This window comes from Vipera ursinii (genome assembly GCF_947247035.1).
Source record: "Vipera ursinii genome assembly, chromosome: 1".
In the NCBI taxonomy this organism is placed as follows: Eukaryota; Metazoa; Chordata; class Lepidosauria; order Squamata; family Viperidae; genus Vipera; species Vipera ursinii.
Window position 1 is genome coordinate 275,096,272 of NC_139512.1, and position 14,873 is coordinate 275,111,144.

At 40.6% G+C, this 14,873-nt stretch overlaps 1 protein-coding gene across 1 annotated transcript in view; it reads right to left on the minus strand.

Moving 5' to 3' along the window:
- IPCEF1 (interaction protein for cytohesin exchange factors 1) overlaps positions 1-543 on the minus strand; it is a gene marked incomplete at its 5' end in the record, with an annotated part of 30,544 nt that extends 30,001 nt beyond the window's left edge. Inside the window, one exon of the mRNA XM_083375009.1 lies at positions 508-543. Coding sequence (XP_083231135.1) covers positions 508-543 — 36 coding nt within the window. The remainder of the gene's footprint in view (positions 1-507) is intronic.
- Between the last annotated feature and the right edge of the window lie 14,330 nt (positions 544-14,873).

The window sequence follows — 14,873 nt, forward strand, 5'->3', positions numbered from 1 at the left end:
CTTTTAAATTTTAAATAGATTTGCATGGAAGTGATTTCCCCATAACACAATGCATTTTAATTGGTGGTTTTCTTTAATATATGCACTGTGTGTTATAACTTGAGAAAGAGCAGATATTGGTACAACATGTCTCTGGGTAAATAATCAAATAACATTGATTTAAAAAATCATGGAAAAAGGCAAGATTGTCTTCACAAAGATAAAGTCTTCACAAAGTATCACACAGTTATACTTGGGTTTGATATCCCATGGTCTTCCACTAGGGCAGGAGATTCCTGAATTGTCTTGCAAGAATACCTTGCCTTCTTCCGAACCCATTGTCCATTTTGAGTTTCCTCTCACATCATTCATTCATACCCCAAACTACCCTTTTCCATTCCCAGGTGTATGCTACGCCAGCTCTCACCTTGCTTTTGTGCCTGTAAATTCTTTTAAGTCCCCAGAGCTATTTGACAAGTGTCTCTTTAGTTTACCATTGATATTTCATATTATAACATAGATTCTTACCTGAAGCCTCAGCCACACAACCAAGCATCTCCACATGTTGAATTTGCCCTATAAGCAACCTGTCACATGCCCATACTGCAGCTTGCTAGAAATGTGGGCCCTACTTGAAAGCTGAGTGGCAGGTGTAGCCAAGATGCCTTTGATCATCTCGGTGGTGAACAGCCACTGCATCTGTTCTTGATAAGGTCCCTGTCTGGCTATGGTGACACATGCCTTAGTTGGATCTAGATCCAATTGTTGGAATGTGCTCTACCTTGGACTTCCTTTGCATCTTTGGGAACTGGAATTGGTTCCGAACATAGCAGAAAAAGTGGAAGTCAGGGTCATATTACCTGATCCAGCAAGGCTCTATTGATACTTGTTTGTTTGTGGGCACTATTATTGATAATGAGCTTTAAAGTCCAAAAGATGACAGCTGAGATAATCCTCCCTCCTTAAATATTAGCCTGACCAAGCTTGAGATCTGATGACCACACTTGGTGGCATAATTTAGTGTGGAAAAGAGAAGGACCTACTCACTATCTGTGGTGATTCTCAGTCATCCACGTCATGGTTGTCCCAAAGGTGCTTTTTCACGAGGCAACTGAGCTTTCTTTTTTCTCTTTGAAGAAGCTTCTTGGATGAGAAGCAAAATCTCTTCAAAGAGAAAAAAATCAAGTCCAGTTGCCTCATGTAAAAGCACCTTTGGGGCAACCTACTCACTGATCACACCTAAATTATGAAACTCTCATCTCAGACACAACTGACACCTCACTCTGCTTATCTGATTTTGCTGGCCTCAAGTGCTGCAAATTTTCCTTGAATCTTAAAAAGAAAGACCAACATCAACACACTGCAGACTACAATTAAGTTAAAAGTTCAGCTGCAGTAAGCAAGACAGAAGGATTTAGTAGCTTTGAGACAGGTCTGCCTGAACTGAAGCTTAAGGGAAAGACTTTAAAATCCATGCAGATAAATACATTAAACTTGTTTTCACTAACTGAACCCTAAGGTCTATTTCTGAGGTCTTTCTTCATGGATCCCTATCTAGTGAGGCAAGAGGGGTGGCCACAAGGGAAGAAGTTGTTCAATAGTGATTCTTCCTCCCCCACCTCCCACCCTGCCATCTGTGAACCGAATCTTGTTGGACACTTTTCTGATATCCGCTAAAGACCTTTTTAAGCTACGAGGTATTTGAAGAAAATTTCTTAAGCATATCAACTATTATTTCTCCTGATGGATTTATTATTATTTTAACTTCTGTTAACTATTACTGTTGTTTTTGTTTTACATTGATTTGCTTTACTTTCTTTCTTTTCTGTTAAATACTTGTACACTTTTCAGGAAACTGTAATCAACCAACCAACTAAGAAATAAAAGCTGAACTGAAGTTCAGAAACTCTCTCAAAGTGTACTCTTTTCTTAGAATCAAAGTGTTAGAATGGAGGCAAAAAATTACTTCTCCCAGGATGGAGTTACGGAGCTAGTCCATAGCATTTCAAATTACTTCACTCAAAAGATTTGAGCCATAATTATGATTTGGGGTGCACATAGGTGAGCAATCTCACAGACAGGGCCAAAATATTCCAATCTCTTTTGCTATTTTGTAGGTAATTTAAAGCATTCATTTTGCTTCTTAAAAGCAAGAAGAGAGTTTTCAAGGGTGCCTTATATATCTTAGGTGTCCATTTTGTATCTTAACCTCTTCAAAACATGGGAAGTTGGAAACACATTTGGAATGCTGAAGGTGGCATAAGATCCATAAAGGCAGAAGTGACTTTGATTTTACTGAATGGGAGATTAGAAACTCATCTCAATCAAGTAAATTAAAATGTTTCAGATGTGAATTGATCTGCCCCCTTCCTTGGGAAACTATCACATCATCTCTGTCTCAAAGACTGTGTCGAAAGCACAATGCTGTCTCATCATCATCCTGCTAATGAGGAAACAACACACCACATTGTCACAGGAGCAGCATGGATGTCAACAGGGATGAAAATTTGCAACATCAGAGCCAGAAATTGTTCTTTCACCCAGTTTTAGTTGCCCCATGAAAATGTATTTGAATTTAGCCCTGATCTATATGAATTCTTTTTCAAAAACTATTCAAAGAATATTAGTATCACACTTTCAGGGATTTCTTAAAATCTACAATTTAAAATAAACAGTTGAATTTACTTAACCTGAGGAGATCATTGTTACAGAAATGTTTAATGTATTACTAAACAAAAGTGAATTGGCACAAAAAAGGCATCTGGTGCCAAACACACACACACACACACACTTTGTTGTTGAATTCAGTCTATCAGAAAATATTATGTTCTGGATTAGGGGTCTGTGTGAAGCTTCAATTTAGAAATTGCATTTGAAATTGATTCAATCAAATCTCTGAATCAAAATGCTCTTCTGCAGCAAATCTGAAGTCAAAGCAAATTGTCAAATTGAATTAAATGCAGTGAAGTTACTCCAACAACTTAGAAGCATTTGCCGAATTTGCAAATTTCTAAACAGATTCAGTTTGATTTTTTTTTCTGAACATTCTTCCTGGAATTGTTGCAGTGATACTCTCTAGGTCAGAACAGCTGTAAATAATTTTATTCCCCACCACACAAAGTCTTTAAAAATTGCAACCACTCTTTAAGAACACAATGCTCGTGACAATGTCTTCTAAGCTTATCCTATCCCCTAAGTTTAATCAAGCCCTAGTAAATTGTCTGACCCATTGTGGAATGAATATTTTTCATCTTCCCTCAACACAAACCTTACTATTTGCATAATTGTGGCATTTTAGCCATGATGGAGGTAAAGTGATGGAGTGATTATGTAAAAGGGGATGTCATCTGTCCATTTCCTGCTGAATAAGCTGGAGACTGGCATGTCTGACACCCTGCTAGTCATTAGAGTGAATAGAAACTGACAAGCAGTTCATGTGACCGAAAGGGAAAATCTTACTCTTTGAAGTCATTTTTACTTCCCCCTCGCACATCCTTGCACAGCCTTCCTGCAGGTTGCAGAGGAATTGAAGCTGGCTAAAGAAGGAGTGTGTATGGAGATTCTCAGTCATCCAGGTCATAGTTATCTACAACATAGTTTTCTACAAAACAGTACCAAGAAGGCTCCACACCCATTTGCACTACTCAAGTGACCCTGACAACCCAGATAAACCTCCAGGTGGGCTCAACGACTCGCTAAAAGAATGCAAATGACCAGCTGTCTTCAAAGAGTATGAATCCTTCCATTCCCCACCATCCAGTCGGAGCTGAAGAAGCTTCTTGGATGAGAAGTGATATGTCTTCAAAGAAAACGAAGTCCAGTTGCCTCGTGAAAAAGCATCTTTGGGACAACTAACAGTGGCGTAGCGTGGGTTGTCAGCACCCGGGGCAAGGCAAGTAATTTGCGCCCCCTAACCTGTGGATTTTAGCATTCGAGTCTCTTCCACTAGCTCAGGAATTCTGGGAGTTTAAGTCCATGAGTCATAAAAGAGCCAAGGTTGCCTACCCCTGAGTTAGGTTCAAGGCAAAAAAGGGTCTCTGGACAAGAGGGAAAATGCTAGTTTAAAACTGAAACAAGGCAACTTTAAGGTGCCTCAGCTGTGATTTAGGATGAGACAAAGAGAGGACATGGCGTTGAAAATGGTTAATGGGGCATGTTTGTTCCACTCTTAGTGGACGTCAGGATAAACCCCACAAGAGAATGACCTTACAACAGATGTGAATAGGCTTGGACTACGTTTGTAGATTGAGTGCATACATCACATGGAGCGATGATGGGCTTCATCAAGATTTATGATCCCACAATTGGCTAGTTTTCTCCATCTTGTCCTAAACCCTGGATACCATCCACGGTTTATGGCTTAGCATGTGGCGTGGGGTTGACCCAACATGTTAGGCGACAAACAATGACTTCCAACTTACAATGCCTCAGCTTCCCAAGGTTATTCCAAAGCCGGAAAAGCCAACCAACCCACCCTGCAGCTTTGCCTGCTTAGGCTGTACCCCAGGAATTCATACTTGCTACGGCGCACGACCTATTTTCTGCCCAGACGCTGCTTATCCAAGCCAAGCCGCCTCCTTCTCTTTGGCACCTCGCCCCAAAGATTCGCCAGCCTGGCTGGAAACTCTCGCTGCTGGCGACGTGTGTCGGGGGGCGGTCCCGATCACCTCCTGCAGGGGGAACCGAGTGGCCGCAGAGAGTCAATACGGCAGGAGGAGGAGGAGGAGCAGCAGCAGCAAGCAGCCGCAGGTGCGGCAGCTGCAGTTGTTACCTTTACCTCCGGGAAAGGAGGAGACGGGGGCGGGAGCTGGGTCGGGGGGGCCGGGCTTGCAGGTTGAGAGCCAAGCGGAGGAGAGCTGCGGCGGGAGAAAGAGAGGGAGGCAAGACACCGCCAAGCCTCCCCACCCCCACCCGAGAAAGGAGGCAATCCGCAGCCGCGAGAGGACGGGATCCCGCTCTGGCTGGGCGCAGCGAATGCGGTTGCTTTCTACGCTCCGCCCGCTCGCTCGCTCACTCACTCCTCTGACCCTCGGCGAAGCGGAATCGTCCCCCTCCGGCAAGCTTAATGGGCGCCCCCCCAGATGTTGCGCCCGGTGCGGCCGGCCCCCCCTGCACCCCCCACGCTACGCCACTGACAACTAATGAAGGTGACTTTCTCTGTTAACCTTAGTCTGTGCTCCCTCCCCAGCCCACCCCACAAGATTAGGGAGGGGCAACTATAATTTTGTTAGATAAATGTGTATGCCACTGTATCCTTTCCAATTCAAGCTAGCTTGCAACAGTACCATATGTTATAAAATGTCCCTGGTAAGAATAATGCTTTGGACCATAAAAAAGGCTGAGCACCAAAGAATTGAGGCCTTTGAACTTATGGTGCTGGAGAAGACTCCTGCGAGTCCCTTGGACTGCAAGGCAATCAAACCGGTCAGTCCTAGAGGAGATCAACCCTGACTGCTCTTTAGAAGGCCAGATCCTGAAGCGGAAACTCAAATACTTTGGCCACCTAATGAGAAGGAAGGACTCACTGGAGAAGAGCCTAATGCTGGAAAAGGTTGAAGGCAAGAGAAGAAGGGGAGGACAGAGAATGAGGTGGCTGGATGGAGTCACTGAAGCAGTAGGTGTGAGCTTAAATGGACTCCAAAAGAGGGTAGAGGACAGGAATGCCTGGAGAAACGTTGTCCATAGGGTCATGATGGGTTGGACACGACTTCGCAGCTAACAACAACAAGAAGAAGAATAACCCTACAACCATTCATAACATATCAAAACCAATAAATGACATTAATACAGAACACACATGAATATACCGATGATGAGCAACCATTCCAAAAGGTCCTCTGGAAAAGTTTGGTCTTCACCAGTTTCCAAATACAGTACATACAGCATGTCCTGTTTGGCAGCCCATACCAACCCATGGCTCATCTGCAGCCACTGATCCATAGCAATGGGTTGAGCTCGCTCTGTTCCATGGCTAAAGCATTGCAGGTGATCGATGCAGTGGACAGGAGCAAATGAAAGAACAAAGTGGCACAGAGCTGTCAACGTACCTAAAATTGCTTCTGGCAGAACTCCCTCCCATCAGCAGCAGGGACAATAATTTGTGCTTATTCTTTTCTACCAGGCAAATGAGAATGTTAATGGGAGGGAAAACTCAGCCACCAATCATTGTAACTTAAGTGGCCCTACGGTAAACCGCCAGGACAATACCATTGTGATTTTCACTGCCATCAAGTACAGACATAGTCATTATGAAACAGCAATTCAAGCCATCAACCTGGCTACTTCACTACTGCCAATTTTCCAGTAAACTGAGGAGCTGCCAGAGAAAAGGCCCAAGAGCCACTTTGCCAACCTTTGGTGCCTTCTATTTCTGAAATGTGGTTGGGATTTTTAAGCCAACTACTTAATACATAGCCATATGCTATGTAATTATTCACAGTATCCTGTGCACCAGAGGGATTGCACACCCACATTTTTGAGAGGAAAATAACTCAGAAAGGGAGAAATATTTCATAGTTTGTTGAGTTATGAAAACCAAGGAGATGGATAATGGAATGGATCATCTAGAATTCTGATAAAAATAATTCTGTATTCCAACACCTTGTTGAGGCTTGTTGCTTTAAATTAACCCTGGAAAGGTTAGGAAGAGAAAAATCTACACGATAATATAACCCAACAGTTAATGGGGTTTTTTTTCCAAGTGGATTTGAGAAAACCCATCCATGAAGCTTCAAATCTGCCTCATCTGTATTAGAAAAAAATGGTTTATATATATCCTTCTAATTTCGGCATTATTCTTTTCAGCAGCGTAATACATCAGTGCACCTAGTTACCCGAAGAGCAATCTACATTACATCGTATCATTGAAAGGGAGCTTGCTGACCAAACCAACCACCGTAATCTCTAGGAGCCAAGAGAGCTGAAGATGCTATTTTAGAGACAAATATTGAATTCAAGAAGGTGTCATCAGATCACATCTTGTTTCAAACTTGCAAATCAAGAGGTGACCAATGCAGCCATTTTGGAGTAGAAAGCATTAGATGTTCATTCTTACCCATTTCTCTGCAAAGATACTTATTACCTCAGGAAGAAAACTTCCCATTAACCATTCTCCCATAGATATTGACATGTTATGGCAGTGTATGGAGTGTGTGTGTGTGTGTAATGGCAAAATGGTAATTGTGACCATTAGAGTGAAGCATTTTTAATATGTCTATATAGTGAACATTAAAATGGGGTGGGGCTTGAATCACATGAAGACAGCCACCATCTTGATTTTTTTTAACCTTGCTGCAGATACTGCTGGTGGTTTTACAAGGAGAATGCAACCCACTATTAGGAAGTCAGCAACTGTACCGTGTCATTTTTCTGTATATAATAAAACTTCTGTATCTCTTTTGGCATTAAAAAATGCCAAATGCTGGTTGCAAATACTCTCATCATATGGTCCGACCTTTGACTGTCATCCATGATGCATTGTTTACTAAGTACTGTATCTAAGTATCATCAGGCAGTGGCACTTTGGAAAATGTCCTCATCTGAAAAAATAAGTCAGAAGTTTCACAATTTACAATGTTCCTGCCAAAGTCTTTATCCCCCTTGGGTTCTTGAGAGTTTACTGGATGATTCAGTGGAGAAAAAAGAACACAGAAAAGCTTTTACCAGGTAATTTTCTTGCTAAATGAATCATATTAATTTCTTTTCTCTCCTTAATATTAATGTTGCATACTCACCGTGGCTTTGCCATCAGCTGCCATCCAAAGTATTGAAATAAATGGAGATGCTGGAAAAGAAAGACATAATAACATCTTAAATACTAACAATACTAGGAAAATGCTTGTCATTAGCATTTACTGGACATACTGGAGTGTTGCTAGTTACACTGCAGTGTATCCCATGCAACAGAATTCAAATAACTCTCTAAATAGCCAGCCTGCAGAAGGAATACATTCAGTCCCTGAGGCCACGGATTCAGGACTGAACCATGGAGCCAAAGACAAACAGTCAAAAGAAAGACACACCCCCCTAAAGAGGGAAGAAAGGGGTTCCTTTCACATATAGCACTGAACTTGAATTCTTTAAATCATAATTTGTTGACCCATTAAAAAAATTGTCTAGTTGATACATGATGGGTTAGCCCCCAACCAAATGGGTTCATATAGGTTGTCTAAAAATGAGGAAACCACCCTCCTTCTAGTTCCAGTAACTGACTATATAAGATGTAGCTTGGGGAAGTAGGGTATAGAGGCTGAAACCCACGAGGACAAAGGACAAAAAATAAATAGTGAAAACAAGCAAAAAGGCTCCCCAGAGATTCACAACTATAGCACCAGATTACAGTGCTGTTCTCTGGTTCTTCAGATAGGAATAAAACATTTTTCCCTCTTCTTCACCCAACCCTCTGACTTAGAAACCAAAGTAGGAAACCCATTGATGTGTGGGGCACTGCTGCAGGAATCTTTGTTCTGAGCATAATTTTTACTCTGTGGGCAATAACAACAACAGAGTACATATCCATTGTGCTTAAAACAGGAGCACCAACAGTGCACACTGTGATGTTAGAAAGCTTGGTGTATTATTTTTTTTCATCTATAGCTCTGCAAAGGCAGGCTGCAGTTTCTAAAGTTTAGAAATTAAATCTCTGATTGCCACCTTCACTCTGGATGAAGAAATGTCTTTGTTTTTATTTTTTTTCTCCTTCTTCTTCAAATTGTTTCCCATTCTCCCATGGCACTGAAAAAGGCATATAATACCTAACGTAACATCTATGTAGCTGCACAGCTCTAATTCTCCACCCATCGACACAACTAGATTTTGAATTATTCCTGCTAGTAAATGATGATATTAAGGACAGAAGCACATCTTAATAAATCACAGAAGCCTCAATTACTCAGAAGTGCATTGTAAAAATATTCCCCTCCGCCTTTTCAAAAATATTTGGCCTAAGGAATGAAAAGTTAACTGAACAAAAATTAAAATTACTTTATATATGGACAGACATTTACACCGACACACAGGTCCAAACCTCAAAAACCTGGACTTGAACAAGTCAGCTTCATGAGAAAAACTTTGATGCATTATTTTTAATTTCATAAACCCACCGCTGCTAACAATAGATCAAAACACTCAGGTTATCGTATTTAACTATAATGAATTAAAAATAATAGAGATGTTAAAGCTGGCTACAAAAAAGTCTAAAACAAATAAAGAGGAATGCTATAAAAAACATTTTCAGTGCTGTTTGAACATTGCATCCCAAATATAAACAGATAGGAAACCCTTTCTCTGATATACAGTAAATATTATAAGGAATAGCAAACATTAACCAGAAGAGAAACAATACAACAAACAATATTTTCATCATCTGAAACCTATAGGAAGCAGTGAAGAGAAAAATGGTCTGTAGTGAAGTGCTACAATTCCCATTGCAACCAAAAAAGGGAAGTTACAAACGCCACCTTTAAAATAGTTGTGTGTTTCCTACCATGTCTGATGGCATCTGGCTCTAGTGGTCTAAAGCTTCTCCCAATTTATCAAGGACACACTTCCTAACTAATGTTATAATGGGATTAGTGTTGGGTCTGCTATATTTGTCTGAAATTCTACAAAAGAATCTGAAAGAAGATTCACCAGACTCCATGGCGGCAGATGGAAATCATATTTACCTTTGGTTGTTTTGTTGTTGTTGTTGTTGTTATTGTTTTGCTATGTCAAATAACTCAGCTTTGCTTAACCTTTAGAAACTCAGCTGTTTGCTGAGAAACATCTTCCTTTCTCCAAGCCTTCCTGGAATGACTATGTCGGTTTGCAATGTCATGAAGTCAAATGACCAAACTAGGAAATGCAGAGAGATGAAAAGATCCCTGGTCTGCCTTGTGCAGTTTAGTAATTAAGTGAAACCTTCCTTACAGATTTTTTTTCTTTTTTCCTGGAAAAAAAAGGAGAAAATGGAACCGAACCTGCTCATTTCTGTTAATGCACATCCCTCGGTGGATATGTTGTTATTTTCGCCATTCGATCGTGTCTGACTCTTGATGAGTTTATAGACAAGGGCTCTCCATGCCTACCCTGTTGAGCCCAGCTTCTTTCAATTGTTGGATGTTTGTGCCAGATTGGATGTTATCAAGCTGGCGTGTTCTTTGCTTGCCCCTTCTTCTCGTTCCATTAACCATTCTTTAGCATCACTGCCTCCTCCGATGAATTTGCACGCATCGCATGGCCAGAGTAAATCAGACGTAGCCTTCTGATTTTAGCTTCTGGTGATGTGTCTGGTGGATCTCTTTGGAGGAAAATAGCCTGTTTTGCTTTCAGCAACATTCACTGGATTGCTTGTGGCTGGACTGTATTAGGTCACTGTCAGTCAGTAACTTTATCAAAACGGAGGCTCCCAGATGATTGGGATTACATAGCCAATGTTTGCTATTGTGGCTATGATAGTCCAGAGCATACAGAATGCATCCAGGAACGGCTGGCAGAATTGGGTATGTCTACTTTAACAAAGAGAAGGACAAGGGGGGACATGATAGCAGTGTTCCAGTATCTCAGGGGCTGCCACAAAGAAGAGGGAGTCAAGCTATTCTCCAAAGCACCTGAAGGCAGGACAAGAAGCAATGGATGGAAACTAATCAAGGAGAGAAGCAACCTAGAACTAAGGAGAAACTTCCTGACAGTTAGAACAATTAATTAGTGGAACAACCTGCCTCCAGAAGCTGTGAATGCTCCAACGATTTTAAGAAGAGACTGGACAGCCATTTGTCCGAAATGGTATAGGGTTTCCTGCCTGAGCATGGGGTTGGACTAGATGACCTCCAAGGTACCTTCCAACATCATCATCATCATCATCATCATCATCATCATCATCATTATTATTATTATTATTATTATTATTATTATTATTATTATTATTATTATTTGCTTGCCCTGGCTTGAAATATTCCATTCCTTTAACTCTCTTAGTATCATCTGGGGTAAAAAAACAACTCATATGTTTCCTTGTGTGACTCTGAGAAAATGCTCTGATCATTGCTCTTTGGCTATAACAATAACTAATTTCTAAAAGAGTACAGCATGACAAAAGGCCCTTCAAACGCTAAGGAAGGGCTGAAACTGCCTGAATTTCCAGTGCCGCCATGCATTCAGATAAGTAAAATCTTTAGCTGCCCTGTCCAGACAGAACTAAAACCGTTGCCTCCTAAGTCATCTGAAAATACCCCCTTGGCAAATCCAAATATGAATTTCCAGGTTAGAACAGAAATGAGGACTTACTATGTAAATAAGGGAGAGGAAACTCCTCACTGTTTTGTTTTGTTAACATTGGTTTCAGCTCTTGAAAAGAGCAGCTAGAATTTATTCTACCTTTCAGTCAGATTTGTAGTTGTCTGCCAATATTAGATGGGTCAATCCACTAGGGCATAGTTTTAATCAGTAAAGGTAAAGGTAAAGGTTCCCACAAACATGTGTGCTAGTCGTTTCCGACTCTAGGGGCCGGTGCTCATCTCTATTTCAAAGCCGAAGAGCCAGCGCTTGTCCGAGGACGTCTCCGTGGTCATGTGGCCGGCATGACTAGACGCCAAAGGCACACGGAACGCTGTTACCTTCCCACCGTAGTGGTCCCTATTTTTCTACTTGCATTTTTACGTGCTTTCGAACTGCTAGGTTGACAGAAGCTGGGACGAGTAACAGGTGCTCACTCTGCTACACGGCACTCAGGATTCAACCCGCCAAACTGCCAACCTTCTGATCCACAAGCTCAGCATCCTAACCCACTGAGCCACCGCGTCCCTTTTAACCAGTTGGTAAAGCTATTTATCCAAAGATTAGGTATATCTTAATTGACTCCTACTTCCCATCAAAGTATACATTTGTAACACAGCGGGTAACCTCAAACACAATTCTTAACATTTTCTTTGAATCCTTTCTAAGATGATCTTAGGTATCATCCTCCTGCCTCATCAATTTTTATTGGGATTTTTTTTTGCTAAGAAATCCACAGTTCCTATTTTGCATAGCTTTTCCTAATAATCCCCCCTTCCATAATTCAATAAATATATTTTAAAATATTTACTTTTCTCGGTGTGGTGGCAGAGCAGTTAGAATGCAGTATTGCAGGCTAACTCTGCCCACTGCCATGAGTTCAGTCCTGACCAGCTCAAACTTGACTCAGCCTTCCATCCTTCTGAGGTTAGTAAAATGAGGACTTTGTAACTCATCCAGGGAGTGCTGTAAAGCACTATGAACCAGTAGGTAAGTCTTAATGCCATTGTTATTGCTATCTATATTTCTTTGATACATATTTCCAACCATAACATTTGTACGGATTCTGAGTTGGAGTGAGGAATAATAGATATTTCTATTGTCATTTATCTATCCTGAAAAGAATTCCATTTGGCAGATGATGTTACTTCTAGTTACTTCTACTTCAAAGAAATCCATGTTGATTTTTATGTACAGCAAAGCTGATAAGAAGATTGGGAAAGTATTTATACTGATGGCAGAAATGCAGTGCTATTATGTGATAAGGAAGAATCAATTATTTGTAATATTGTAAGATTTATTTAATAAGTGCCAAAATGTACATATACCCAGAGAGTGTGATTGATGCCCGATGCCATTGCTAACTTGGATAGAAAGTCAGAGTTGCTGTTTGGGTGTAGAAAAAGTACAAAATTTCAACATTACAAAAAAGCTTCCTTGAATTGAGAGGGAGCTACTCAAAGACTTCTAACTAGCCCTGCATAAGAATCAGAGTCAATAGTGAAAAATACATCAAATTAATGGATTGCTTACCTGCAGCAAAACAAGATATGCTTTTGTTATTGCATCTAAAATGCTTGCTTCGGTGGTAAAAACCTTGAAAAAAATAGGGGAGAAGGAGAGAGTAAGAATCATTGTGGAACAATCAGAAATAATAACACTGGAAAGGAAGTAACTTGTATAACGTGTTTCCTGTTAATTGCAAAAAAAGATTGAAAAAGATTGTTGCGCACATGTTGAAGTGACACTTTGCCTAAATGAAGAGACTCCGGTTTGGGGTGTACCAATCAGATCATAGTGGTTAATTCTGATGAATTGATAGGTAGAATACAGTGAGAGGATTTCTCCATTAAACACTCAGAAGAAAGATGATTATCTAAGAAATGAAGGGTATGAATTCATATGGTTAAAAGCAAATTCAGTACAAAAATGTACTGCCTGGTCTGACCTGTTACCATTTGCTGAAGTTGCTTATTATAAGGCTGTGCATTCCAATACAGGTTTCACTCCATTTCAAGTAGCTAATGGTCAGACCTTCATAGCCATGCCTGAACTCCCCACCAAGGAACCTTAAATTCCCTCCTTGCAACGATCAGGAGCCAAGCTCTCTCTGCCTGCCTCCGCTCCTTCTCCCTTGAACCAGTCATATTTAACTTAGTAACTGGGATAATCAAGGAATAGGAGAACCGGAAATGGAGGCAAACATTATTCCCACGTTTTTTTCCAAACTTCTAAGGAAAGTTTTATATAAATTTTTGTGACAGTTGTTATAGGATGTCTTAGTATCTATGAAGAAGCATAACAGGCTGTCTACACCTCTTCTGAGTTCTGAATAATTTCTCTCCTAGCTTAAATTGAAGGACATTGCAATGAGGGTTATAAAACACTTCTGGTCAAGGCTAAAGTTAAACAGTGTAGAAAAGCAATCCACAACTTGAAGCAGAATCCAAGAAACATTGAGATGTGCCCTTTTTTGTGTGCAATCTTACAGGTGAGACCTGGTTTGCTGATCCTGCTGTATTTCTATATTTACACTATGCATTGTATAATAATGTATAAAATATTATAAAGCCAATCAAAGTTTCTAGGGCATGGGTATAAAATTCAGGTTGTTGGACCTTTTCCCAATCAGCCAAACGGATGTCGCAAAACATAAGCAACAAGTGCAGATAAATACAACTGTGTTAGACAACCATCCAAAAACATGAGAGTATGCACAGGCTTCGCTTTAAAAGCAAATTATCAATTGTGCAAGTTCTGACAACGAAGGATATGCTCATCTGTACTTGTTTTGATTGCAGTAATAAAATCTTTATTCTGAACCTGAACTGTTCTGTTAGCATGTCCCCTACATTTATTTCACTATGAAAGTTAAACACAATCTGAGTCCAACGAGCAGGCTAAAACCCAGAGGAAAAGGTTTCTGTTCTCGGATTACAATACATGCACTGAAGGCAGTAATTCAGAAATAAGCCCCTTTTTAAACAAGTTGACTTATTTAAGTCTCTCTCCTTGAAATCAGTGGGAATGTAAAATGTTTAATTTTCTCTGGGCCGTGCCCTATCTCCTTGCTGCTTATCTGCACTGCAGAACTAAAGGAAAAGAGGAAGTCACACTGATCTTTGAAAAAAAGGAAAACGGCCACAAAACTAAGCTAAAGCCTGTTCTCTATCATTAATTCCAAACAATTATTTTACAGTAAGCACCAGAATGGCATTTGAGTTTTAAAAGGAGCAAATTGCACATACCGGAGAGCTAGGGGTTCTAAAGAATCTGCCGGTGGTCCCACGTTCTCTACTTTCTCAAAGGAGACAGGAAGATTTGCTCATTTCTTTGAGTAAGAAATGTTCTGCAATGAAAGATTACACAAGAGGAAGCTGGAGGAAAAGTCTTGAGGAGGCAAACCAAAGGCAATAGCTTCGTTGGTATAACAACCGTAGAAAACCATTTTTTTTTTAAATTCCATTTATATCCCACCCTTCTCCGAAGACTCAGGGCGGCTTACAAGCTTAGCAGTAGCCTTCATTCTATGTATATGCCTGCTTGTTAGGGCTTTCACACACACCCCAAGCGGCATTATTACAAAGTCAGCTTAATTGCCCCCAACAATCTGGGTCCTCATTTTACCTACCTCGGAAGGA